The sequence below is a fragment of the Podarcis liolepis genome (genome assembly GCF_965112155.1).
Source record: "Podarcis liolepis genome assembly, chromosome: 2".
Lineage (NCBI taxonomy): Eukaryota > Metazoa > Chordata > Lepidosauria > Squamata > Lacertidae > Podarcis > Podarcis liolepis.
This window is the reverse complement of record NC_139555.1, coordinates 36,057,234-36,084,101: the sequence shown is the minus strand read 5'-3', so window position 1 is coordinate 36,084,101 and position 26,868 is coordinate 36,057,234. Positions and strand designations below refer to the sequence as shown.

The following is a 26,868-nucleotide window of genomic DNA, read 5'->3' as shown; positions in this document are numbered from 1 at the left end:
TGTCATTGGAAGGCTGATCATACCTAACTTCTACCAGTTCAAATAGTCAAGCTTTCAATTCACTGCAGGGTCATTCCATATCAAGTGATCCAACTTTGTTACCTCATGTTATCCATTTTTCTGAATGGTTTGTACTCTTGTTGAATGATCAAAACTAAATTTAAATCTAAAAAATTAGCTTTTTATCTCATCCCATTTTTGAGTTATGAGGGCCTGAAATTTCAAAAAATTGATAATTTTGGCCTTGTCAGACTACACAAAAACCTTAAAAGCTAAGCCCAGCGCTGAGATACATCAAAACCAAGAACACCAATCTCTTCAGAACTTCATGGGCTTTAATATGATATGTCACAAGTTGGACTTAGATTTAAAATTTAAAGTAAGTTAGCAAATTTTAAAAAGTGATTAAAAATTAATAGGATTATGGATTTTCAAAAAAATATTGCTTATTTCATATTTCTAAGACCTACCTGCAATATTTCATCATGAGATCACACTGGGGGGAAAGATTTTGTACATACATGTCTGCCTTACTGGCTTCTATTTAGGATAAATGGGTCTTCTTGGAGTAAAATATAACAGAAGAAACAAGACTTCAGACTATAATATCAGTTAATTCAGGCTTTTCTTTAGAAAGTTATGTAATTAAAAGGTATCTGAAAAGCTAGCCAGGCTTTTCTTTTAAAAATGTGTTCTAAAACAGAATGATAGCTTGTTGTTGTGTTATAGAACACAGGCTTTGAAAGAATCAGTGGCGTAGCATGGGGGGTGCAGGGGGGGCCGGCCGCACCGGGCGCAACATCTGGGGGTTAGGGTTAGGGGGCGCAAATTACTTGCCTTGCCCCGGGTGCTGACAACCCACGTTACGCCACTGGAAAGAATTATTGTTAGTACTTCATGAACATTGCAACAAAATACATATGTAACCAAATTTGATGTATCTCAACTTAGTTTTGATCATTCAACAAGTGTGCATACAAAATATTAAGAAAATTGGATGACATGAAGTAAAGAAGTTGGATCTCTTGATATGGAATGAACCTGCAGTCAAATGCCTGCATTGAACCCGCCAATGGAAACCATATACACTCCACATTCACAAAACATGAACACAGAAGCATCTAAGAGTTCTGCCTCAGAACCTGCATTTAAGCTGCACTTCTATTGAACATTGCAACTTTTGGATCACTTCGCCATTAGCAGGCTGCTTATTGTTCTCAAATGTCTTTCCATAGCCATGAAGACTGGGAAGACCCTTTAAGAAAAAAGGGTGGGGGAGTGGATATTCTATCAGTTTCTGAAGCAGAAACTACTAGATTTTGCCTTGTGCAGCACAACCTGCAACCATACAGAAATTTTCCACAACTCTTTTTAAGGAAAAGGTTGAAAGTTTGATATGGTTTTATCCTTTGATTGCATGCAACATGAATCCAAATCAAACTGGTCCAGTACCAAAGGTTCAAACTTTGGTGGGAGAAGGGAAACACGCAAATATTTAATGTGAATTGAAGTCAATGTTAGGCATTAGTTTCCACATTTTTAAAACTACCCATATGAAATTTGCAAACATAAATCAGAGGCCTTCCCTCATTTATTTTTACAACCTCCTTCCAATTTAAATCCTTTCTGGCCAGTGCTGCCATACACTTAGCAGAGTCAATATGGAATTGGGTTCCCGTACCAGTTTCCCACTGTGCAGCAGGAGGAGATTTCAACAACCGCAAGACAGTGGGAGAACTGTGACCTGCAGACTTTCACTGTCTAAGACTGGATTTGCAACCCTTGCCAGTTCTCACCCACTTCCAAAGTACAGTCCCCTTCCCAGACACTTTGCACTGCAGTGGGCCGGAAGGTCTCATCGGAATAAGTCGCAAAATCCTTTACAACCATTAAACATGGGCCCACCTTGGGCAGCATCCGGTCTTTGGTGATGGGAGGTGCACTGTGGTGCTAAGACACAACAGGCAAGGGAGCCCATAGTTAGCCAAATCCCACTTGCCCCGCTTACCTCATATAGCAAGCCGTCTCCAGCCATAATGACCAAGGCGCTGTACATGGATAAGTCCGTCTTCCTCACCAGATCCCAAGCGTGATTGTTCTTCTCTAGCAACAAAGACAATGAGCATGTATGACTTGTATGTTATGTCCCAGGGGGATATAGTTTTGCATCCTCTAAGGGTTCCTTGGGGAGGGCAGGAAATGCCATCTGTCCACCACTGACTACTGTCCCCTCACATACAGGCTGGCAGTATTATTGTTGTGGAAAGTGGAGCCAACGGCTATCAGTGTGGCAGTGAGCATTCCCTGTCAGGAAGAGCTGAGAATGCACATTCTTACACACAGAGAACTGTGTTAATCATCCTCCTCTTGCCTTAAAGGTAAAGGGACCCCTGACCATTAGGTCCCGTCGTGGCTGACTCTGGGGTTGCGGCGCTCATCTCGCTTTATTGGCTGAGGGAGCCAGTGTACAGCTTCCAGGTCATGTGACCAGCATGACTAAGCCGCTTCTGGTGAACCAGAGCAGCACATGAAACGCCGTTTACCTTTCCACTGGAGCAGTATCTATTTATCTACTTGCACTTTGACATGCTTTCGAACTGCTAGGTTGGCAGGACCTTACTCTTGCCTTACTCTTGGCTAAACCTTTACCAAGAAGGGAAATAGAACTAAAAAGTAGAATGAACCTCTTGGACTAGTCCATTCAGCCTTCTGGAAATGACATTTCTCTCTCCCGCCCACACACACACAAAATTGAGAAAAGCAAAACAAATTTGATTGTCGGGGGGGAGCGGGGAGAGATAGTTGACAGAAGGACTATACTTCACACTACAGATGAGGCAGGACAATCCTATCTCCAACAGGTGGCAAAATATGTTCTCCCTGGCCATCATTTGATGTCAGGTGGAATGCTACCTGTGCCAATCCTCTTTGATGGAAATGGCAAGCTGGTTTGAAGCAATATTTCATGGAATTAGGTTACGAACTGAAGGGGATGGGCATCTCAAAAAATGTGTCGTAGCAAGGAGTTGTTCTCTCCTCCCATCTCTTCTTGGAATGGGATGAACATGATCAGCCAGACCTTTACAGCAAGATTTCCTGCACTTTGAAATCAGTGAAATCACAGCCACGCTCACAAAGCAGCACTCTGCAGAAAAGGGTCAACCTGAGTTGGGCTGGAGGGAAGAGTTATTTGGGTTTCCTTTCCCTGCAAAAAATGCAAGATTTGAGCCTTGTCAAGCCTATACCTGCATTTTTAACTCTTCTGTTCACATGGAGGCAGCAGGCTGTGATGCTCCTAGATCAGCCTTCCCCAACCTGGTGCTCTCCAGATCCCAACCATCAGCCAGGCTGGCAGGGGATGGCGAGAGTTGGGAGTCCAACGAGATTGGGGAAGGCTGCCTTAGAATATTAGCTACCTGGACAGTTGAGCAAAGGAGTGTCCTGCAGTTTGGCAGTGCCAGCAATATCACAGGTGTGGGTGGGTAGGTGGGTGGATGTGTCAGAGCAGAGCTGTACATAAAAGTGTGAGCACAACCACTTTTGTGGGGCTCCAGCCATCTTGGGACATGCATTGTCCTCTGTCATTCCAGAGAGACTGCAGTTCTCACGGTGGCCTTGTTTTCAGGCACAAGACTTACCAGTTATAAACATGCTGAATCCGATGTTGGCTTCCGTCAGCATCGGCTGCACTTGGGACTTGAATAGCTGCAGGGCCCGGCCTGACCCGCTGCGTGGATTCAGCAACACCATCACCTGGCAGGGCCGGGAGAGTAGCCCAAAGGTGGCTTCTGCACAGAGACAACAGAGATGGGGAGATCAGGAATTGCACCCTTGTGCAAATTAATTGAAACAAAGCATGTTTTCTATCTTACTCGTAATCCTGTACTCAAAACAAACACGAAAAGTGAGTTAATCATTATGGTGTTGGAAGCCTGCAGCCAATAGAAGGAATGATGTGCTCACCACAATATATTGAGGTTCTACAAAAGAGTTATTCCAGAGCTGGAAAAGAGGTATCCTGACGGTACTGCAGTGGCGTAGTGTGGGTTGTCAGCACCCGGGGCAAGGCAAGTAATTTGTGCCCCCTAACCCGTGGATTTTAGCACTGATTTTAGCACTGCGAGTGCGAGCGCGCCCCCCCCCCCAGATGTTGCGCCCGGTGCGGCCGGGCCCCCCTGCACCCCCCACGCTACGCCACTGCGGTACTGGGATATTGCTGCAGGACCTAGCCCCCTGTCACACATCAAAAGTGGTGAAGAAATTCATGACAGAGCAGCAAATTCAGGTACTTGATTGGCCAGGGAATTCGCCGGACGTAAATCCCATTGAGAATTTGTGGGCTATATGCAAAAGTCGCCTCCATGCTGTAGACTGTGCAACTATGGAGAAGCTCATTCCAGTGCTGATTCAAGGGTGGTACAAGGATCCGAAAATCAACAGTGACTGTCCAAAACTAGTAGACTCCATGCCAAACCGTGTTCAAATGCTGCTTAAAAATAGCAGTGGTCATATTGGTTACCAATGTACGTATATGTGAGTTTTGTACATTTATATGTGAGTTTTATACAATAAAAAAAATCGAAACTACATTGTTTCAAAAAATCAATCTCTTGGCTCCCCAGCTTAGAAATAGAATTTCTAACTACCTATTCCCAGGTGGGAAAGAACTTGTTAGGATTTTGCTTTATTTTTAAAAAAGGAATAAAGGCTGTGACACAATTGTACATACTGGAAAAAGAATACTGGATGGACCTGAGCCATAAATCTCTCCAGCAGATTTTTGGCTGTTCTTAGTTATTTTGATGGGGTGGTGTTGTTTTTTGCTGTTTAATTGTTTACATTGTTCTGAATTGACCTGAAGACTTTTTATGCAGAATGGTAGGGCAATTAAAAGAAAAAAAGAAAAAGGTAATGTGCTTCTCCTCAATGGGAGGAAATACCTTCAACGTTCATTACTCCTTGCAGTGAGCCACTTGCCTTGCTCTTCAAGTTCACCATTCACCTTATGCCTCCAATGAACCAAGACCACCTTGCCTTCTTCCCCTCTGTATGCTCTGGCATAAAGAGGATTTCTCACAATGTAGTCCACCCAGTTATCAACTTTCCAGTCTCACTGTTCTGTAGACTGGCTCAGCAATCAGAGCCGGCAGATACCTCAGCACAAATGATGCAAAAAAATTTCCTGCACAAACACACCCTATTCTCTCTTCCCCCTTCCTATTGCGTATCATGGGTCTCACATGATGCATGATTGGCAAGCAGGAAAGGAAGTAAGTAGGAAAATTAAAATATTTTTGCTGGGTGTTGGAATGGGCTGCAATGAGAGATGGTGTTAGTTACGAAGTTCTCTGGAACAAATTAAAAGAGGCGGATGGGGCTGGTGGAAGTAACTCCCAATTCAAATGCCTTTGAAGTAGCGCATTTCAATTGTGAAATGCCACCCTTGGGGAACAGCAAGCAAAACGTCTCTCAGGTAGATGAGACCCCAAAAAGGATAGACTGTTGTTTACTCTGCATCCAGCGAGTTCTCGCTGCTGGTTTGGGAAGCAGTGTACACACAACATTGGTCAAAATCCACATTTATCCTGTATCTAACTTGTTGTTTCTTAGGAAATGCTATGTCCTGATGTCCTTTCACCCAAGCCAGCTTTGAATGAGAAAATGAATGACCTAGCTCTGTTTAAAGCTGATGATGTGTACACAGCTTAGGTACTGAACACGTGGAGGAGGAGAGCAGAGGGACTCTCGGAAACCATGTCAAAGGTTTCGTAGGGACAACACCAACGTAAGGAAATAAAAGCTAATAAAACTACCAACCAAGCTGAATGCAAAGGCTGGTTTAATGTCAGGCAGGTGTGGCATCGTTCTTCAACAAGAACCAGGAGCCAACCCCACTACCTGTTTGTCATCTATAGCGCAGTTAATTATATCAGTTCCCAAAAGAAAGGCAGTATCACCACCTTCCCCCATCTGCAGCAGGCACAGAAACTACGCTAAGGGCTAGCTACAGTTGCTTTCAGAAAGTATCATCAGACGCAATTAACCATGCGTGCCAATTAGTTTCCAACATGTTGGCTGCTAGCTAGATCTTTTTGACTGCTACCCTGCAAAACGGGGCCATCCCAGGCTCCGCTTCTGTTATTTTAATAGGACTACAGTATGCGATGCTGAGAAACTGAGCTACATGAATGATTCAGAAGCGGAAGACTGATGCTTGTGGCTTCGCATCCTTTCCTTCTTCCTGCCTGCCTACCCCACACCAAAAGCTTAAGAGTCCATCCCATTTATCTTCCTGATACAGATTGTTACGAACGAAGCTGCTATCATGTCCCAAGGGGGAGCCAAACCACAGATGGAACTGGCAAAAAAAGATCAAGTTTACTCGTTTTCCTGACTGGGTCTTTATTCAATTTGGGAGGTTTTGCTTCTTAGTTCAAAGGATGTAGTAAAAGGCATAGTGGTATCCAACAGCTTGGATGGCTTTAAAAGACAACTAGACAAAGAGATGGATGATACGGCTATCAGTAGCTACCTGATGGCTCTTGTTCTACCTTCACAGTTGAGGCAATAGGCCTCACCAGGATGGAAGAAGACATCATTTTCCATTCCAACCCAGTATGTGTCACACACAGCACTGTTTCAATACTGCTGCAGTTCATCTTCCACCAAAAATGAACTTACTCGTCTCACTGTCTACTTAGGCAAAATTACGTAACTTCTTGTAATTTCCGCAATTACATTGTGATTACTTTGTTCCACCTTGTTCCCTTCAGTGCAAAGGAAACAGGATGGGTTGGGTCCAAAGCAGTGCTAAGCCATGCTCCTTCCCGCTCCTCTCCCATGTCCCCCAAACCTGTTTTTCTCCAGAAGTAGTTTAACAGGGAAGACTAGAAACAATGATTTTTAAAAGCTAGTGCAGAGATTCTGCTGGTGCCATTAGCTCCCATTAAAGTAGCCAGCACATTGCATCTTTGATTTCAGGACTCCCTGCCCTTGGTGCTGAATGCATTTACTTCAGCAGTCAGGTAGGAAGCAAAGCCAGAACACTGCTTTTGACCCAGTTCTTCCTCAGCTAAATAAGTATAAGCTTTGTATAACAGCCAGCCACAAACCTCTCTGTGAAATGGTGCGACTAGCCCCAGGATTAAGTTTCCACTGCCTATCATCACGTTTTTCAAGCTGCATTTTCAAGAGCGTGAAATCTTGCTAACCCCTCAAGAAGAAAACCACGCACTCCATTTTCCTCAATCCTTTTCTTTCCGTGCAGAACTGGGGAGGAGAGTTCAGCCTGCCCCCTCCTCAACCGCCACAAGGCTCATAGTTCACAATGCTGGGACATATTTATCTCCTAGGGCCCACAGATTACCAAGGTCAAGGAGGCGGCTGTTGATGGCCATGCAGTGCAGGTAATAGGTAGCTGACAAACTGGGGAGTGTTTAGGGCGATAACAAAATGAAAAGTAACTCAGACTGGCAGAAGCTGCTCAGGGAGTGCTGGGATGTGAGCAATCATTTCTGCAGCAAAATGAGAACACTGCCTGGAGCGCAGCAAGAAGGTGGCTGCGCCCGTCCGTTAAGGGCCTTCAGGTTTTGCATTTAGCCTAGATGAACAATAATCTTGCAGTGACGAATTTAGAAGCATGCAGGCATTCCTGGGGTCACAGACATGGGCAAGGAGAGCCAGGAAACACCTGTATTTGTTGGAATGCCATAGGAACTTTGTTCACCCTGCAATTATTTCCCTTGTTCCTGGGTTTGGTGTGATGACCGCATCCATTCCATAAATCCAAAGCATTTTTAAAAAGCTATTTTAGAGGCTGAGAGAGAAATAAAGCAGAGTCTACTGTTCTCTTAAAAGTGAGGAAGAGGGGGTGGGAAGTACGGTATCAGCTCTTTCCTTGATCCTTTTCAATCTGGCTTCTGGCCCTGATTATGGAAAAAAGATGGATTTAGCTGGCAGAATCAATCTTTACAGACAGGGGGAATGCTTCCCTCTCCATCCCCACCCCCAACACTCTTAAGTCTTATCACACTGTCTGGAACATCTGGCTGAGGTGCAGAGGCTGACCAGTTTTGCTCCTTTGCCAGAAGGTAGCAGCTGGAGGAGAAACACACACTTTAGGTAACATGCTGTAGGGTTCTGTAGATCAATCCCATTGCCATGTTATTTTGTATCTCTATGCATTTAACCCGCTGGGAAACAGATGGTCCAATGGCCCAAGTCCACCAAGGAGTCCCAAAAGGATACCATAATTCAGGCATAGGCAAACTCAGCCCTCCAGATGTTTTGAGACTACAATTCCCATCATCCCTGACCACTGGTCCTGCTAGCTAGGGATGATGGGAGTTGTAGTCCCAAAACATCTGGAGGGCTGAGTTTGCCTATGCCTGCCATAATTGATGGTGCTGAACACCACTGATAACCAAAAGGGCCATCAGACTCACAGGCCCCTCAACCACTAGGGAAACCAAGACCAATTCGGTCTCATATCAGGGTGAATTCGTCAGTGATGTGTTTGGCAAATAGTTACACTGGGCAACCACAGGTTCCATCAACCCCTTTTGCAGCCCAGATTTCTGAAGGCCTTCTGCTTCTTGAGGGGAGAGGACCTCCGCTGGGTGACACTGTGTAGATATGCTTGGTGGCAAAGAAATGAGTTTTCCTCACCATCAGAGATGTACATTGGAATCCCCCAGAAAATATATCTGGGCCACCCCTGAGACCAGCAGCTCAGCAGAGAGACTCTTAGATAGTGGCATGAATGGAACCCTACCAGCAGAACTCCTTGCCTCTCCTGATAACCCACTAGACACTCAAAACGGGAAGACAGCTGAGCAAAAAAGAGGGATGACACCACAAGAGATTACTTCAAATCCACCTGCTCGCTGAGCCAGTGTTGCTGTTGCTTCACCAATAAACCACAGTTGGGTTAATCCAAACAGGTCTCAGTCACACCAGCCAGATCAGGGTGTTCTTCCCAAATCAAATCCTGGCTGACAGACATTTGTTTTCCTGGCCACAGGTCCTGACATTCAGAAACACTACCAAAGGACCTGGCAGGTTGCTGGCATGCCAACGAGGATCTCTCAGACTGGAGGATGAACCGAAAGGGAAGATAGCAGAAAGCTGCCCAATTTCCCTTCCCCTTACCAAGCTCACCAGAGGCCCACCATCACTCTCTCCCTGTGCTGTGCCCTGCCCTGCCCTGCCCAAAATACTACCAGTGGTGCACAACCATCAACACAGGTCCCACATACACTTCTATTAACTCAGGCACCAGCAGGAGCCAACAAGCCGAGGTGTGTAAAGCAAATAAAAAGCAGCAGCAAAAACCGGAAACTCATTAAGCACTCACACTCACCACCCGACAAACCGAAGCCAATTCCACCTGCGTCTGCTCTCAGCCAGTTCTTAAAAAAGAAACTTCCTTTTTCGCAAGGAAAGCTGTAATTCTCAGGAAGCCGAATTTTGCACCAAGCGCCACATTCTGGGCTTTTTTTGGGTTCCCAGAGCATTGCAACACGCACACAGCCGCCGGAAAAGCACAGAATGGGTCATCCGTTGCATTGCGCTTCCTGAGAATCTGTCATTTTGAGAAGGGTAGTTCCAGCCCTTGTGGACACAAAGATATACCTGAATGTAAGCAGGCAATGCCTGCTGAAGTGTTGGAAGGAGAGTATGATTTCAAGTAGTTGGGGTGCGGTTTCATAACCGGAATATATATATTTTTTAAAAAAATTAAGTCACCAAAGATGCAAATTGGTGTGATTTACAGGCTTCAGAATTTAGAGTGTCTGGGAACAGAATTTTAGTTTTGACACCAAGCACACACAATCCCTTGTTGTACATCTGCCAGGAGTCAAAGGCACACATTCAAGGCAAAGGGGAGGGTAAATAAAGAGGCAATTGTAGTGAGGAAAGAAGAGAGCACTACCACGACCCCATGGGAAACTGGTAGAGTCTGCAACATCAAGTGATATAACAGAGTTCAAAGCAGGATGGAACGAATGAATGAAAGCGGTCCCACCTAGATAATATCTATTGGCTATGCCAATCAGGAAATGAAGCTTCAGAGATTGCCTATTTCTGCATGAAAGTTAGAACAATAGGTCCATCTGAAGGGAGGTCATACAGAAGATGGGGCTGACTTGTTCTCTGCTGCTCCAGAGGACAGGAATAGAACAGAATTTCAGGATAACTTTAGCAGAACGTTCCTAACAGGAAAATCTAGTTGAAATGGGGCAGACTGCCTCTGGAGGTGATGGGTCCTCTTTCCCTGGAGGCACTTAAGCAGAGGCTGGACAGGCATCTCTGAGGGATGCTGAAGTTACATTCCCTGTGGCAGATCTTGCAGTGCCTAGATGACCTTCAAGATCTGCCCCAACCCACGTGGCTCGCTTTTGGTACATTGCCTTGGATAAATCTTGTTAGAGGTAGAGGGAATGACCTAGTGAATGACAGCTCTGATGACTGACTCCTCACATGTCTAGACTGTCAGATCCTCTCTGCTCTTATTTCCTTTGCATCTTTCAGAAAAAGTGCTTTCCAGAAAGTTGGTGATACAGTTTTAGGTCTTTCCAGCTCCCTCAATTAAGTTAAGATTTTGCTGACTCGACCACAGGGCTGGAGAAAATGCTGATGCTGCCAGAAATATTTGCTTGGTCATGTCTGAGAGGAGGATGGGGCAGCACACAGACATCATCATGAAAGCAAACCATGTTCTGCAGCTCAGGAAGCTCTGAAATGACAACAGCCTGTCCCTAAGGATTGTATGCTACTGGGAAGGAAGAGCAGGCAAAGGCTAGATATGGTGTTAGATAGTTCCAAGACAAGGGATAAATTTGGTTTTCTGTGCATTTGAAGGAGGAATTACCTAATGTGCACTTTTCAAAGCAATATGCAAACCAAAACACAGCTATCCTTTGACGTTTGCACTAAACCAAACTTAGTGATGCAGTTCTCCAAACAGGGTGTAGAAAAACAGGTATTTGGGGGCAAGCGTGCATAATGAATACCTTAGTGAAAATAATACACAAAAATCTTAGTGAAAATAACATACAAAAACACTTTACTTTAGGGGGAAATGACTTGCAAAAATCTGTATAATAGAAGAACTTTGCTCTAAAATGTTGCTGAATCTTCCATGAGGATTTAAAAAAAAAATGTGGAGAACTGAATTTAAGATTGGAAAACTGAGAAACGGAAAGAAATAAAAAAATTGAAAGATTCACAGCCACACTAGCCAGAAGAGACAAGACAGAATTAAAGCTTCTCCTTTAGTCAGTGTTTCAATTTCATGTGTCCGTCCCCCCCAATCCAAACAAACGCAATATTGTTCTGACTACAGAAGCCTGGTTGTTGTAATCAGAATGGTTGTATACACCTAACATTTTATTCTGGAATCACTGGAGACTGAGTACCGTACTTGTTTTTCTGCTAACTCCACACCACGGTCTAGAACTACTGCATATCTTTTTTGCCTCTGACAAGTGCTTCTTGAGAAACGGTTTTCATTCTGAAAATAAAAGCTCATTGTAGATTCATAACCTCACAGTGTGTTCATTTGGAAATAGGTGGAAACCGATGTAGGCGGTCCTGGCGATGGGATGTGTGTCTATCCACACTTGCACAATGGCATGGTGGATGGGTGCGGATGCATTCACAATCACCACTTCCCCCTTCATTCACCTGGGGCGTGGGCAGGGAGGAAAAGGTACATTCAAGGGAAGGATTTTCAAATGTGCATCAAGTAAACACACCCATCCTTGAGGACAGCAGGGTCCAGAATCCATCTAGATCAAAAACAGCATTCTGAGGACAATCAAGCACGATGATTCCACATTGAGAAAAAACTACGTTTTTGTGCTACAGACTGGTTAGTATGTACATGCTACCAGCCAATGTGCGTAGGAGCATGGGGTTGTACTTTTGTCTGTGTCCATGAATATTGTGCACAGCACATATTGCCCTAATTTCACAAATACATATCCGATAAAACAGCATCTATTAAAGAATTCAGTGAGATGTCATAGGATGTTAGCTTAAGAACAGAGCCACTTGCTTACTAGAACATCTATCTTCAATGAAATGTGTATCTTTTAAGAGCTTTTTATAGAATCATAGAATTTAGAGTTGGAAGGGACGATGAGCGTCATCTAGTCCAAACCCCTGCAATGCAGAAGTCTTTCTGCCCAACATGGGGCTGAAACCTGCGACCCTAAGATTAAGAGTCTCATGCTCTACTGAGTGAGCAGTCATTTTTTGAACTCTGATACTGGTACTGTGAGTGAACACAAAATCCACACAGTTCAGCTTCGTGCTGTGTTACAACTGCTTTCTTGTGTTCACTGTAAGCTTGCTGTGCAATCCTTTTATAGCAGTCATCCTCTCATCATGCAAGAGGATAAAACGTTCTCCATTCACTTTGTTTAGTTCACTGAAGAGTTTATTCAGTTCAAAACACAGTGCCTGCCCATTACATTCTGTTGGAGAATGATTCCCCCCTCATCTTCACCCATGGACTCCAGTTCCCCTCTTTCCTGACCAATACCCATACTGGCTGATGAGAGTTGGCGTCTGACTACATCTGGAAAGCCATGGGTTAGCTATCCCTGGAGTAACCCATTGTTAGTCTTGACCATCTTAAATCCCATTGGTTCAAATAGATCTAGTGCAAGATGACTAAGCCTAAATCCACTCCTTTATCAATAAATTTAATTGCAGGCTCATCCACACTTTCGCCTGACCTGCATTTTGATCACATCGTGCGTCGATTAATTCCCTTGGCTCCGAGTTCTTCCGATTGTTCCACAGCTGTGCCTTGTGGAAATCTGACCTTACCTGCTGAATCAGGTCTTATCAGATGCATGGAAAATCTACAGAGAGATTTTGCTTAACGAACCTTCAATTCAGCAGGTGAGGTTTCACAAAGCACAGCCATGGACAACAAGAAAACTCTCGGACCTGCGGGAATTAATTGGTACACAAGGCATGATCAAAATACAGGTCAAGCAAAAGTGTGGATGAGCCCTGTGAGTATAGGCCTGTTGTGAACCATTACATGTGAAGTTCTGTGGCTGTTCCTCTCCCCATTTCAGAAGAGCAACACACACACACACACACACACACACACACACACACACATTTATGTCTCCCATGCAATATATTTATTGACTTCTGTTGACACATTATCCATCACAGACTATGTTTCCTTCGCCACCTACCCTCCAACAGTCAATAGAAGAAAAATGAATGATTAAGAGGCATGCCAATTCTTCTTCCACTCTCACGTCAACTCTAGGAGAAAAGGGCCATGTGAATATGGTGGGGACAGTGCCACAGAATGCCTGCTGATGCCCTTCAGTGTTTTCTGCCAATTATTGAGCAAGAGATGTACCACAGAGAAAAAGTATACAAAGATGTGGGCCCTTCAGAGGAAGACTGGATATGAGCTGGCAAACTGCCAAGCACCCAACAACTTAGAGAGAGGCTTGTTTCAAATGTCTCATTCCATTATTCCAAAACATGGACTGGGATCGTGTGGTGGACCCTCCTTCCACACTTGCCTGTTGATTTGCTCTTCCCTTTCCTGGTTTCCTCTGACCATTATTTAAACTATGGTTAGCACATTCCTTCCAGACCATAGGTTGAAGGCAATCCTGATTAGTATTGACCATGATTCATCCAATTTGGATAGCATGATAAACTAAAGTTAGAGAAAATATGGACGGGAGAGGAGAGTTGACATTTGCAGGAGAGACAGAAAGAGCCTGCACCACATTCCTAATTCCCCAAATGAAAGTTTTAAAGGATCAGAATATGAACATCTGAACCAGGTCAGAATTTTCAGGCTCCTGGTCCCAAATCCCTGAGAGCAATTCCCCTTACCCAGGCACCCAAACAGCATACCTAGCCCCAAAACCAGAGTGCCTTGGCACTTTTATTTATAACATCCCTAAATAAAACAGAGCAATGTACTAATGGATCTATAATAAATAGGATTTTCTAAAACTAGCAGCTTCACACTGAGCCATGGATTCATTTTGTAACCTTGGGATAAACCTTTAAGTTTTTATGAAACCTCTGAAGACTTGGATCCAGGCACCCAGGTGCCCAGTCAATTGTCTGGAAACATTCAGAAGGTGAAGCTTGCTTATTTTTAAAACCACAAAGCCCCATCTAGAAAATGAGTCAATGCTGCATTTTATTTTAATTTTTGCCAGATGTTTGTGCTATGGCCAGACAGCTGTGAATCAGCATGGAGTGCTGCAAGAGACTTGCCAACTCGTGAGAGGCCGGCATTCTTGCTGTGTCATCTTTTCACATTTCACCCTTCCCATTACCCCAGAAGAGGAAGCTGGTGGTTATTGCAAGCCATGGTGGCTTTTATAGCAGCATAGCCGTAGGCTATACAGATCTGGGACTATACTGTCTACGTGGCAAGTATCTCAGGAACAATAGTATCAGAGGGAACAACCCAAGTATTTTCTCTGCAGTGTTTCACTTTCTTCACCACTATGTTCCACAGCCCCACTCTACAGGGGGGTAGCACAAGACATTTTGCTGCCTATGGCAAAGAATAGGATGTCACCCTAACTCCTTTCCATGTATAAAAGCCTGGCAGACTGAGTGGTCTTCCACTACATCACCTATACCTGAAGACACTTCTGTATAGAGCAAGACTGGTGCTTATTTGTAGTAGCATTACCATTAGGAAGCTCATTCAACAGATGTTGCTTATGCTATTGAAATAGCACTAGTCTGATGGCCTTGGGTGCCAGTCTTTAAAGGGATACTTCCCATGGGCCTAGTGTGCTGTCTTTAATTATGGAATAATGGAATAAACTTCGGTTCTATTTTTGAAAGAAACTGTATGCTTGCAGCGATCCTATGACACTGTTCTTATCTCTCTGAACACACCAAAGGTGTAAACTCCTGATATATATACTACTTGTCTAGGCAAAGGGCATCACACTGAATTATAACATGCATACGAACGAGAGAGAGAGAGAGAGAGAGAGAGAGAGAGAGAGAGAGAAACATTATGTGAAAAACTCCTTCAGACACTTGCTACTTTATAATTCTGAACTGTTTTCTTTCCATCTTTTCTACATATTCCCTATCTGTAACACGGAAGCAATCTTATAAGGATGTTCATTCGTACAAAACACCCCTAAACAAGATTGGTGCTAAAAAAAATTCCCACACTGAAAGTGAAGGACTTTGATCATTCACAAAGTGCTTTGGCATGGATCTTGAGTAAACTCTGTTTACTGTATATCTTACTGATCTTCTGCCTATCGGTATGAAAGGTACTGGGAATCATAAGCTGAGAGTCAACATGCCTTCTTCCCCCTGTCGCACCTGCACAGCCCTAGCCTCACCACAATGCTGCCCTGCCCAGCCCACCCAGGTAAGCTGCAGCAATGACACGGTGGGAAGGGCAGTGCCATCTTCCAACTCACCACTGGCTATGCACTAATGTGCAGAGTGGCATTAACTTCCTAGTTTTCTAGAGACCATTTCCGGCTCAAAATACCTGGAGTGCAATAAGCACACATGCACAGCTTCCCCTTTAGCTCATGTGAGCCAGCACATGTAGCTTAGTAGAAATGCAAGCACTGTTGTGCACCACAATACACAAACTGCAAAGCAGTTCCTCACATGCCTTACAAGCAGATAATATTTGGGTCCCAAATTCTAGTTTTACAGCTTATTGGGGCTGTTGCAGTTGATGAAAGGCCTAATGCCCTAATCAGTGAAACAGGAATTTTTGGACATAGTCCAACGGACATGACATTGGACTTCAACCAAAGTACTCCTATCTAACCAGTTTCTGCACTGTAGTTTGCCTGATGATCACAGAGGAAAAGTCTAATGTCCGCTTGTGTTCTGGACCCTTGCCCCTCTTGGCTGATAAAAACTAGCAAGGAAGAGATGGCTGGCTAGGCTAGGGAGGTGACTGATGCCTCTTTACGAGAAGGGGTGGTCCCTGCCTGCTTGAAGGAGGGAGTGATAAGACCACTCCTTTAGAAGCACGTCCTGGATTCAGAAAATCTAATTACTGGCCAGCTGCCCTTCTTGGGCAAGGTTCTTTAACAGGTGGTTGTAGACCAGATCATAGAATTGTAGAGTTGGAAGGGACCCCAGGGGTCATACAGTCCAACCCCCTGCAATGCAGGAATCTCAACTAGATCATCCATGACAGATGGCCATTCAACCTCTGCTTAAAAAAACCTTCAAGGAAGGAGAGTCCACCACCTTTCATGGGAATCTGCTCTACTGTCAAACAGATGTTACTGTCAGAAAGTTCTCCCCAATGATTAGTCAAAATCTCCTTTCTTGTAACTTGAATCCATTGGTTTGGGTCCTAGCCTCCAGAGAAGGAGAAAACAAACTTGCTCCATCCTTCATGTGACAACCCTTTAGATATTTCAAGGTGGCTATTATATCCCCTCTCAGTCTCCCAACTCCTTCAACTGTTCCTCATGTCTGTTTTGCCAGGCAAAACTGTTCCTCATCTCCCAGACCTTTGGCTAGTTAAACAATCTATGGCCTTTTAAACTGTTGGGGGAGTATTGTTTTTGTTTGTTTTTCTATGTTATGCATTTTTGTGTTTTCATATTGTGAACCACCCTGAGTTCCTCAGAAGAAGGATGACATAAAAATTTAATAAATAATAATAATCAAGCTGGCATAATACCTACAGTACTCTTTTACAGCTGCTAGATGCTGTGCTGGTTAACATACAGTCAAATTTAAGAACTAGAAAACTTGCTCGCTACTTTGTGACATTTTAGTTGGTCCTAATTAAGGTATCACCCTCTGATGACTTGGGGGGGTTGTTTGTTTTTTAATCTAAGGGACCAGCTAAACCTGGTCCACATTTGAATGAAAGCATCAAGTTCTGGGGGACATTGCTAAATAACTTGGGAGGGGTTCATCAGGAAGACAACAAAGAGAAAAATACCGTATTTTTTGCTCTATTACAGTGTTTCCCAACCACTGTTCCGCGGCACACTAGTGTGCCGCGAGATGTTGCCTGGTGTGCCGCGGGAAAAATTAAAAAATTCGAAAGATTTTTTTTTTTTTTAAGTCAAATTTTCGATTGGGGCGCCATCACTAGATGACCCCTGGGGTTCCCTCCCTCCCTCCCTCCCGCTCTGCGCCTCCCTCCTCCTCCTCCTCTGGGGAGGCCCTTCCTGGCTCTCGGCCAAGGCTTGGCGGCTGCCACTCACTCACTCGCTCGCCCACCCGTCCCTCCATCCCTGCACCCGGCCTCTCCCTCTCTGTCCCCAGCGCGGGGGCTGCCGGGATCCGTAGTCCCCTCGCCCTTGGGCTCCGCGCCCGCGCGGGGTGCGCAAACTACGTTTCCCAGCGTGGCCTGGCAGGCCGGGCGTTTTGTTTGAAGCGCTCTTCTCCCGGCCATGGAATGAGCGCAGCGGCGGCGGCCGGGCGGGCAGGGGCTCTTCCGCGCAGACCCCGCGCAGCCTGCCTGCGCCCCCGCGGAGATCGGGCGGCAGGATGGGGCCCGGGGATCCCCGCGGAGGCGGAGCGGCGGAGGCGGAGGCTGCCCCCCAGGTAGGGCTGCGTCGGGGTTTTTATATTTTTGCAATGCTGCATCCGCGCCGGAGGGGACGCATAAGGCAATGCATGCGTGCAGGCGTTGCATGGAGTGCAGTGCAATGCAATGGCAACGCGGCGCCCTGCATGCATGCATGCAACTTCCACCGGCGCTCCGGACGTGGCAGGTGAGGGGGGTCCCCAGTGGGCGGCAGAGAGCCGGGAGGGCGAAGGGGAGCCGGGGGGAGCAGCGCTGCTCCCCGAGCCGAGCCCGGGGGGAAACTTCGGCGTCGTTGCGCCGGGTGTTGGAAGCGGAGGCTGGCGGGGGCCCCTCACCTGCAGAACCTGGTCGCCTCTCATATATTTCGTGCATTGCATTCATCGCCCGCTTTCTCCTCCAAGGAGCTCCCGGGGGCACGCGTGGTTCTCCCCGTGTTATCCTCGCAACAACAGCCCTGCGAGGTGGGTCAGGCGAGTGGCCCAAGGGAGCACCCAGGGATTGTCCTGGCCAGGTGGGGTGATTTGAACCCTGCTCTCTGCCCGGTCTTCGTCCTCATTTAGCCCCCACATGTGCATGACTGTGCATGACTGAGGTTTTCCCCCCTCGTCTTGGCTATGGTGTGAGTCTGTCCTGTTAATTAATGGGGTTCTGCCTTCGGAGAAGATGAGCCAGCCCTCAAGGAGGTGATTATGTAATTTGCTAGCAATTCATGTCCCTCCCGGCGTGATGCTGCGCGCTGACGTCACGGGGCTGTAATGGTGGTGTGCCTTGAGATTTTTTTCATGAAACAAGTGTGCCTTTGCCCAAAAAAGGTTGGGAAACACTGCTCTATTAGACTCACTTTTTCCCTCCTAAAAAGTAAGGGGAAATGTGTGTGCGTCTTATGGAGCGAATGCAGGCTGCGCAGCTATCCCAGAAGCCAGAACAGCAAGAGGGACTGCTGCTTTCACTGCACAGCGATCCCTCTTGTTGTTCTGGCTTCTGAGATCCAGAATATTTTTTTTCTTGTTTTCCTCCTCCAAAAACTAGGTCCGTCTTATGGTCTGGTGCATCTTATAGAGCAAAAAATATGGTATTTGAAATTCAGTAAAAGGAGATGCTTACCAGTGGCAATATTTGGCTGTAACTGGGAGGAGGGCTTTTAAAGAAGTGAACACTTGCCTTTTAGCTTCAGGAATCAGTTTTACACAACACATACCCCAGCACAAGGCCAAGTGGGTGCTGACAGTGCCTCTTCAGAGGCAGTAATGTTAGCCTTTTTATTTTATTTTTAATCACTGCAACCAAGCATAAATTAATAACTGGCACATCTCACTGAATCTTAAATTAGCAGTTCAAAGATATACGAAGTAAGCCAAAGCCATATTGGATATAGCTCTGAAAGAAGAGAATATAGAATTAAAGTGTAAACAAACATGTGCCTTTGCAAGCTACCCAGTTTGAATTAAAATGCATTTGGCACAATCATGTTGGCTTACAAGTGGCACAACTCATAAAACCAAGCCGATAAGCCAAGACATACGTACTTTAAGGCTTGCAGGAAATAACCATGACGAGTTTGTCACCCATTCTACCTTTGGCCAGGTCTAGGAATAAACTAGAAGTGACCTGTGAGGACACCATGAAGAGTTCCGGTGGCTTTGGCCCCATGCAAATTTCTTTGAATGATGGCACTGCATTCTGTCAAGCTACTATAGGCTGGCTGCCATGGCTGCCACACTTCTACAAGTATCCAAATCTGTGTTCTCGTGCTAAATAACCTCACACCATCTGATCTACGATGAACAGAAACGGTATGCGTTGACCTGTTCTTCGTGCTCTGAGGTTAGGGTGGCCTGCCTTCCCCTGTCGCCACTGCCCAGCTTGCCAGTAATACCAACTTCTGTAGAACTGCCTGATTTCCTTTCATCTTTTGTTCTTCACTTCGAAGCAATTTTAAGAACATCTTGGAAGATTAGAGAGCTGGGCCCAGGGCCAGGAAGACACATGATGGAACACTTCTGTTCCAAAGTTTTCACAAGAAGGTTGGTAGAGCTTTTCAATAAGGGTGGGGGTGGATGCAGTAATAATGAAGGGTGTGAGAAGGTAAGATGCAATGTGTCTGCACTTTTCAGGAGCTATGTTCTGTAAGGCACTCTCAGGGACCAGGAGTCAGATGCCTCTTCGTTGGGTGATGATGCAAGTGAAGAATCTGACCAGGAAGCAGGAAGGGGACCCAGGGCCACCCTGCTATCGGATGAACCTGCAGGGCTGGTCTCAACCCCCACCCCCAAAAGGAAGTGGCACTGCCATCCTCTGACTCAGAGAACTCCACTGCAACAGACCCAGGGCAACCTGGATAAAACAGCATCTTATAGCAGCATCAGAGCTCTCTGCCCCCCAGAGCGCTGCCTGAGCCTTGCCTTGTATCCTGCCTAAACCATGCCTACCCCAGCTGGACTTTGCCTTGCTTGGCTACACCACAGAGCAGGACATACAGTCAGTGCATTTAGATAACGACAAGCTGTCAGGCATAGAAAGTTTACACAGTCCATCTTCATTCGCCACCGAATCAGCTCTGATCACTCTTTCTTGTACATGTTCCAGGGTCTGGTCTGAGGGCACATGAGGCCACCACCATCCTGAGGGCTAATCTGGGAACAATGTGCACCCTGCCCTAGGTGCTATGACAGGAAAGTTGAGATATAAATGTAGGATAAATAAATAAATACGTTGTTTTGCTTTTTTAAAAAAATTATATACCGCTGGCCTACAATAGTCTCTAAGCAGTTTAAGACCAAAAAAAAAATCAGTTGAAACTAATAAAAGCAAACATCAATTAAAATGCCGCTGGAATTAAAATAAGTGCCTTGAGTAGGTGCTGAAAGTTCAGTAGCGAAAGGCATGTCTGACCTCAGTTGGGAGTTCTGTAAAATACCTAGAGCAAAGTATGCCAATGGATGTTGGAGAAGTAAAACCAGACACTTGTTCGGCCATCACCTTTGTTGACATGGGTGTGACAACCATGCAAAATGGTACCAGTAGCTGTTTTATTGAAGTGCGCTCTGTGATCCCATCCCAAGAGCAAGAGATGGTGTAGCAAATTACAAAACACAGGGACGCTCTTCATGTTTTGTGCCTGACCTACAGATTTCAGAGAGAGTGGAAGGCTTCAAAAGAAGGGAATTCTGTTCTGCATAGGGCTAGAGAGTTCTAGGATGTCCATCAATCTTTTAAAAATCCTGGCTATGTCTAAAGTAGGGAATGGGGACACTCTGCCTGCTCCTAGATGACTCTCTCCACACCAATTCCATTTACACAAATTCAAACCTATGGGGACTGTTGGCCTGGTTAATTCTGGCACAGCCACTCGCCTGTTTTTGAGAAGCACCCAGAAGGGTTTCAGACTAAAACGCAGAGAAGTTGGGACAGAGGAGAAAGTGCAAATCACTTTTGGAGGAGCAGGTGGGGCAGGGGAGAACATATGCTCCTACCGATAAGATTAAATCTGCCTGGGACAGGAAGGTTTCTGGAGGCCTTAGATAGACAAGCTGCTAAACAGCGGGGGTTGGGGCGGAAGCTCCTTATAGGCCAAGTCTCCATTTCTCTCTAGGCAAAATGACCAAACCAAGAAGAAGCGTCTTCTGGCTATCTCTCCCCGCCACTTCTCCTCATCTGTCAGTTCACGAACTGGATTACAAAGCAACATTCTGGCCACAGAGTCAGCTGCCATCGCTCCCCGTGTCACTCTCTCTTAGCACCCCCCACCAGGAGATCTCTCACAGAGAGAGGAGCTGTGTGGTATAATTGCTCTACTTTCCCCTCCTGCCTAGGACGCAGAGGGAGAACAGAAATTGTATAGGAGGAATCCTTTTCACTCTCCAAGGCCAACTGTGTTGCTGCTCCCACCTCCTGTGCATTTAGCGCTAATGATGGGGTGGGGAGGGGGTGCTGAGTCACCACACGGAAGACCCAGCCAGACGTGCTGCTCAAAGCGGTCACGTGGTTTCCAAATTCCTCCGGCCCAGCTCTGTAGCATGCACTGATGTCACATGGGAGATCCATGGATGACTAGCTGTGCTGATGAATAGGAGCTCTGGCTAACATTTTCACCACAGGATTTAACTAGAGTGAAAGACTCGATCCTGAGAATTCAAAAGGAACTGAATTAATTTGGCTTCAAGAGAGGGGACAGTCAACATTTCCTACAATTAGACCTTTAAAAAAAAGTATGTATGGCTTTATGTGCACACATAAACACAGGGTAGTATATTGGGCTTGCAGTCCGGGGGTCTGGTCTCCACTAGATCTGCAATGTGTTAGTCAATCAGGATTAAAACCTTTCAATTTACTAAAGTAGTGCTCCCTTACTGATTGTGAAACAGGTGTTTTCTTAAATAAGCCGTGTAACTTTTCCCACCTTTGCAAGTGCATGCCTAAGAAAAAGACTGAGCTGGTCCACACAATCACGTGAATTTTTCCAGAATGGTGGGTGATCAGAAGATTATATGTTCCTGCTTGTGAGTCACATTACACAGAATGATTATCTTATCACAGCACCCTCCTGCTCCCAGACAAAGAGTTCATTTATATTCTTCTGAAACAGCCAACAAGGGGCCTGCTAAATGTTACCCTAGCCAAATGGCAGCTGCTTTTTACAGGAGAAGATTCCATGCAGCTAGGAAGATGGTCAAACGACCCAACCTCATAGGCCTGGACCCAACCTCTGATCATGTGGGTTCTGGCTATGAGATTATCATTATTATTATTACTATTATTGAAGAAGAAGAAGAGTTTGGATTTGATATCCCGCTTTATCACTACCTGAAGGAGTCTCAAAGTGGCTAACATTCTCCTTTCCCTTCCTCCCCCACAACAAACACTCTGTGAGGTGAGTGGGGCTGAGAGACTTCAAAGAAGTGGGACTGGCCCAAGGTCACCCAGCAGCTGCATGTGGAGGAGCGGGGAATCGAACCCGGTTCATCAGATTACAAGTCCACTGCTCTTAACCACTACACCACACTGGCTCTTTGAGGTTAATATTTTCATTTGTGAATTGCTTCCCATGAGGTATGCAGAAGCAACTTAGAATGTAACATACAAAAATAGTGGTGTATGTTAAAATAGTTAAAAGAACTGCATATACAAAATCTGTGTGTGTGTGTGTGTGTGTGTGTGTGTGTGAGAGAGAGAGAGAGAGAGAGAGAGAGAGAGAGAGAGATTAAAAGCAGTTTAAAACAACATCAGGTACAGAAAACCAACTCAAATCTAAGACAGAGGTAATCTAACTGAGATAAAGATTTTAGAAGGCACCACACTGGAAGGGATCATTTGAGAACTAACGTGGCTTAGAGTGGTTAGGGTATTGGACAAGGACTGGTGAGACCTTGGTTCAAAACCTCGCTCAGCATGGAAGTTCACTGAGAAACTGTCAGAAACGCCAACAGAACCAGCATTCCGAGATACACCCATCTTCCATCCTGACTGCTGCCACACATAGCCCCTAAACAATCAAGTGTTGTATACAGCCTGCTAGATAAACTCAAGCCTGTTTTACTCTGGTATCAGGTCTCAAGCCTGGCTCATGGGGCGGGGGCTATAGAGCGAGCAGGGGGTTGGGGGCTTGTATGGGGGCATCAGAGCATAGTTTTACATGGGCCTAGCCCACACCTTGCCAGAACTGACTAAGCCTGTTCACTTTATTGGGGGAAGAGGCAGGGAAGGCACAGGCGTTTATTTACCTTTTGTGCTGCCCTCCACCCCAAAAATACTGGTTTTAGACAGCTACTGGGAGGCATGACTGGGAAGGGGTTCTGGGACTGGTCTTGTGGATTTCTCCAAGAATGCTTCTCTCTTTCCTGCCCCACACCATCATTCAAGGTGAGGTCTGGTCAAGCTGTGGAGAAGTTGGCAGTCCCTGGAATAGTCTCGTAACTGAGTAGCAGCAATGACCTGTTTATGGAGTTGTTGTAGTCAGGGAAATAGCCCAGGGTAGCTCTGTGCTTTTAACTGCCTCCTGGCTAACTTTGGCCAACTTTGTGATGTGTAGCACAGTGGCGTAGCGTGGGGGGTGCAGGGGGGGCCCGCCGCACCGGGCGCAACATCTGGGGGTTAGGGTTAGGGGGCGCAAATCCACGGGTTAGGGGGCGCAAATTACTTGCCTTGCCCCGGGTGCTGACAACCCATGCTACGCCACTGGTGTAGCATTCCAGTTCTTTTTTCTAAGCCAGAGTTTTCAAAGGGGGAAATAAAGGAGCTAGCATTAGACTGAATACGAGCTCCTTTATTGTACTGAATGTACTGTGAGATGTAATGAATATACTACAAGAAATGGATTTGCCAAGACCGCTGACAACAAAAAATAGCCATTGATACAACCTTAAGAGCAATAATGGTCTTGGGAAATAAATTCAACTGATTTCTGGGAAAGTATGTTTCAACCGGCTTCTGAGATGACTCAGATCACCCAACAAGTTCCACTTTTATTATTCAACAGGCTGGACAACGATGCAGAAAAATAGCAAAGAGCAAATCAGTGTGAGTAACCTAGGGATGAAACGATAACAATAGTTCTCAAGAGAGCCTGGCTTCCCATGGGGCACCATAGTCTTATCCCACTGTTTCCCCTGGTCAAGGAGGTTTCCAAAACAATATAAAAACCTGCAAAACCTCTGACCCTTGCAGAGACCCGGTATGAAGCTCTTAAATAAACCAATATGAAGTTGTTTTGCACACAACTGAACATTCCTGTATCTAGCCACAACCAGCTCTTGATGTTCACGTGGATTTAAAAAAATAATCACTTAGGGTGTGCGTGGAAATGAACTGTCACTTGAGAGCGTGGCACAACAACTTTGGGAGAGGCACCCAACACCTTGTTAACATGCACACGGGATACTCAGGCTTGCCTTGTCAAACTGGTTTGCAGCCGGGAGTCAGCACAACCTATTGCACAGGCAGAAACTAAGAGGATTTGGGAGTTTAGTGTTGACTGTTGAGAAACACGCCTCTCTGAAACATTGATTGCAGCACACAGTCCTGTGCTGCAGACCATCTAGCTATTTGCTCAGTGGTACCAGGGACACTTCTGCTAAGATGCATAGCACATATGTCCCTTTCCTCTCTCTGATAAAGACTTAGTCCTCCAGCTTTCATCCACAGTTCATTCATTTTCACAGAGACTCAGCAGCACACTTGGCCTTGTGGTTTCCACCAAATATTTAGCAAGATGAGCTAGGAGATTTCCATCTCCTTTCCCACGCTGTGAAGTGTTTGACACCAGCTCTTTCAACATGTTTCTGTAAGGTTCTGTATCTTCTAGCAGGCAGGTAAACATCCCTGTGTGACTTTGCTTTTAAAATACGGGGCTTTAATTTGGGTTCTACTTGCGACTGCCTTTCCCTCATGAGGCCTAGAAACAAAGCTGAACATCTTTTATCACAATTTTTGCTATATGGAGAATTTAAGTTGACAACTTTGCTGATAAACTTTGCTGAGGTGACAACTTTGCTGATAAAAAATATCAGGGTGACATAACCAGATGGTTTTCCATAATGATCTGTGCAACTAGATTTGGAACACAGGTGCAAATATTGTGCAAGAAGAAATAGGAAATGCCATGGAAGATGCTGAAACTTCAAAAATGTACCTGGCTGCTCTTGGGAACCAGAGACCAGACAGATAGGCTTAAGGCCGATCCAGCAATTCACTTATGTTCTTTAAAAAGCACAAGAAAATTTCCTTTTTGTTATCACCTTCTGCAACTGCAGTCCATACACAATTTGTTTCAGAGCAATACTAGACTACTTCCACAGTGGCTATATCAGAAAAATTCTTGTGGGGAAGGCTGGAAGAACTGAGCTTTGCTCCACAGGTTTGTTTTCTGAAAGAGCAATAATAGTGTATAGACAACTTTCCACTTATGTGGGAGTTATGTCCTGCAGATCGTGCATAAAGCCAAAATCGCATATAGTCAAAACCCACCCCCTTTTATTTATTTATACTTTTTGCCAAGTGCATAAAGCTGAATGAGCACAAGTTAAATTGGTGTAAGTTGTGAGTTACCTGAACTTGTTTTTAATGGAATGAACTTTCAGATAATTGTAATTTTAATCAGTGCTATTTCAATTTGCAGTTGATGATTAAATTATAATCAAGTAGCCTCAGGGACCCAGCAATGGTGAAGGGGGCAAGCTACTGGTCAGAGAGTGCTCCTCACTCCCACCCCTTTTGTGCTACCTCTGGAGGTCAGGTCAGTTCAGCAGGACTATGGCAGAGGTAAAGCCTCTGTGGTTTGCAGGTTTGAGAGTTAAGCTTCTAAAGCAGGGGTGACTAACCCCCGTTTCAGGGGTTTGATCACACAGACCCAACAAGCAAATATTTCTGGCCCACAAGATCCTACTAATTTTGGTGGTGGCGGCCAATTTTTTACTTTAAAAATTATTATTTAGTAGACACACCCCTGGAAAGTAATCCCCTCTGCTCAACCGAGCTCAACCTGCTAATGGGGATGCAAATCACCCTCTCATACCCATCTGATTGATTGATTGATTGATTGATCAGTGAGTGTGGAACCACAATAACTCCCTCCTCAGCTGATCTGCTCAGACAAGCTGGAGGAGGAAGCTGTGTATGTCCTCTGAGCATTTGTGTGTGAGAAAATTTTAAAGAGCCTTACAATGAGACCAACATTCATTTGCATTTATTTCTAACCCATCTAACTCTAACATAGGAATGGCTAACCTGTTGCCCTCCAGATGCTGCCGGACTCCAACCCCCATCAGCCAGCATGGTCAGGATGATGGGAGTTGTAGTTCAGCAACATAAGGAGGACCACAGGTTCTTCTTCCCTGGTATAACCCTATGCTAAGTTCAACTGTGAAGTGCAGTGCTGGTGAGAACCAGCCAGGCACTACTGTCATTATGTCTCAGAGGCATCTATACACATAAATTAACATATGCAAACTTAATATAGATTTGAGTGATAGGCTGGCACCCATGCACCTAGCAATGTACCCGAGTAGACATGCAATCCTAGGCAGGTTTACAGAAATAAGCGCCACTGAATTCAATGGTTTACTCTCCAGTAATTGTGTTCAGGTTTGCAGCTCGAGTCCCATTTAATTCCATGAGCTTTTTGCTTCTGAGTAAGCAAGTAAAAAGCCATGCTACACAGCCCACACTTCGCACGTTATGAATTTCCTGTATGAAAGGCATTTAAGTTATGCACAGGAATGAATCTACAATGTGTAAGTCTACTCTCGCAAACTGACTTGCAGACTTGTGCTCATTTTGATGCATGTACAATATGCTGGCATAAATTGGCG

The 26,868-nt window shown here is 45.3% G+C and overlaps 1 protein-coding gene across 2 annotated transcripts in view; it reads right to left on the bottom strand.

The window, feature by feature from the left end:
- The window catches only part of SPHK1 (sphingosine kinase 1), a 46,654-nt gene that overhangs the window by 4,795 nt on the left and 14,991 nt on the right, over positions 1-26,868 (bottom strand). For both annotated transcript variants that reach the window (XM_083487568.1, XM_083487569.1), the window contains exons 4-5: positions 3,639-3,788; positions 2,009-2,103 (exon numbers count right to left, since the gene is read on the bottom strand). In XM_083487568.1, the coding sequence (XP_083343694.1) occupies positions 2,009-2,103; positions 3,639-3,788 (245 nt within the window). The remainder of the gene's footprint in view (positions 1-2,008; positions 2,104-3,638; positions 3,789-26,868) is intronic.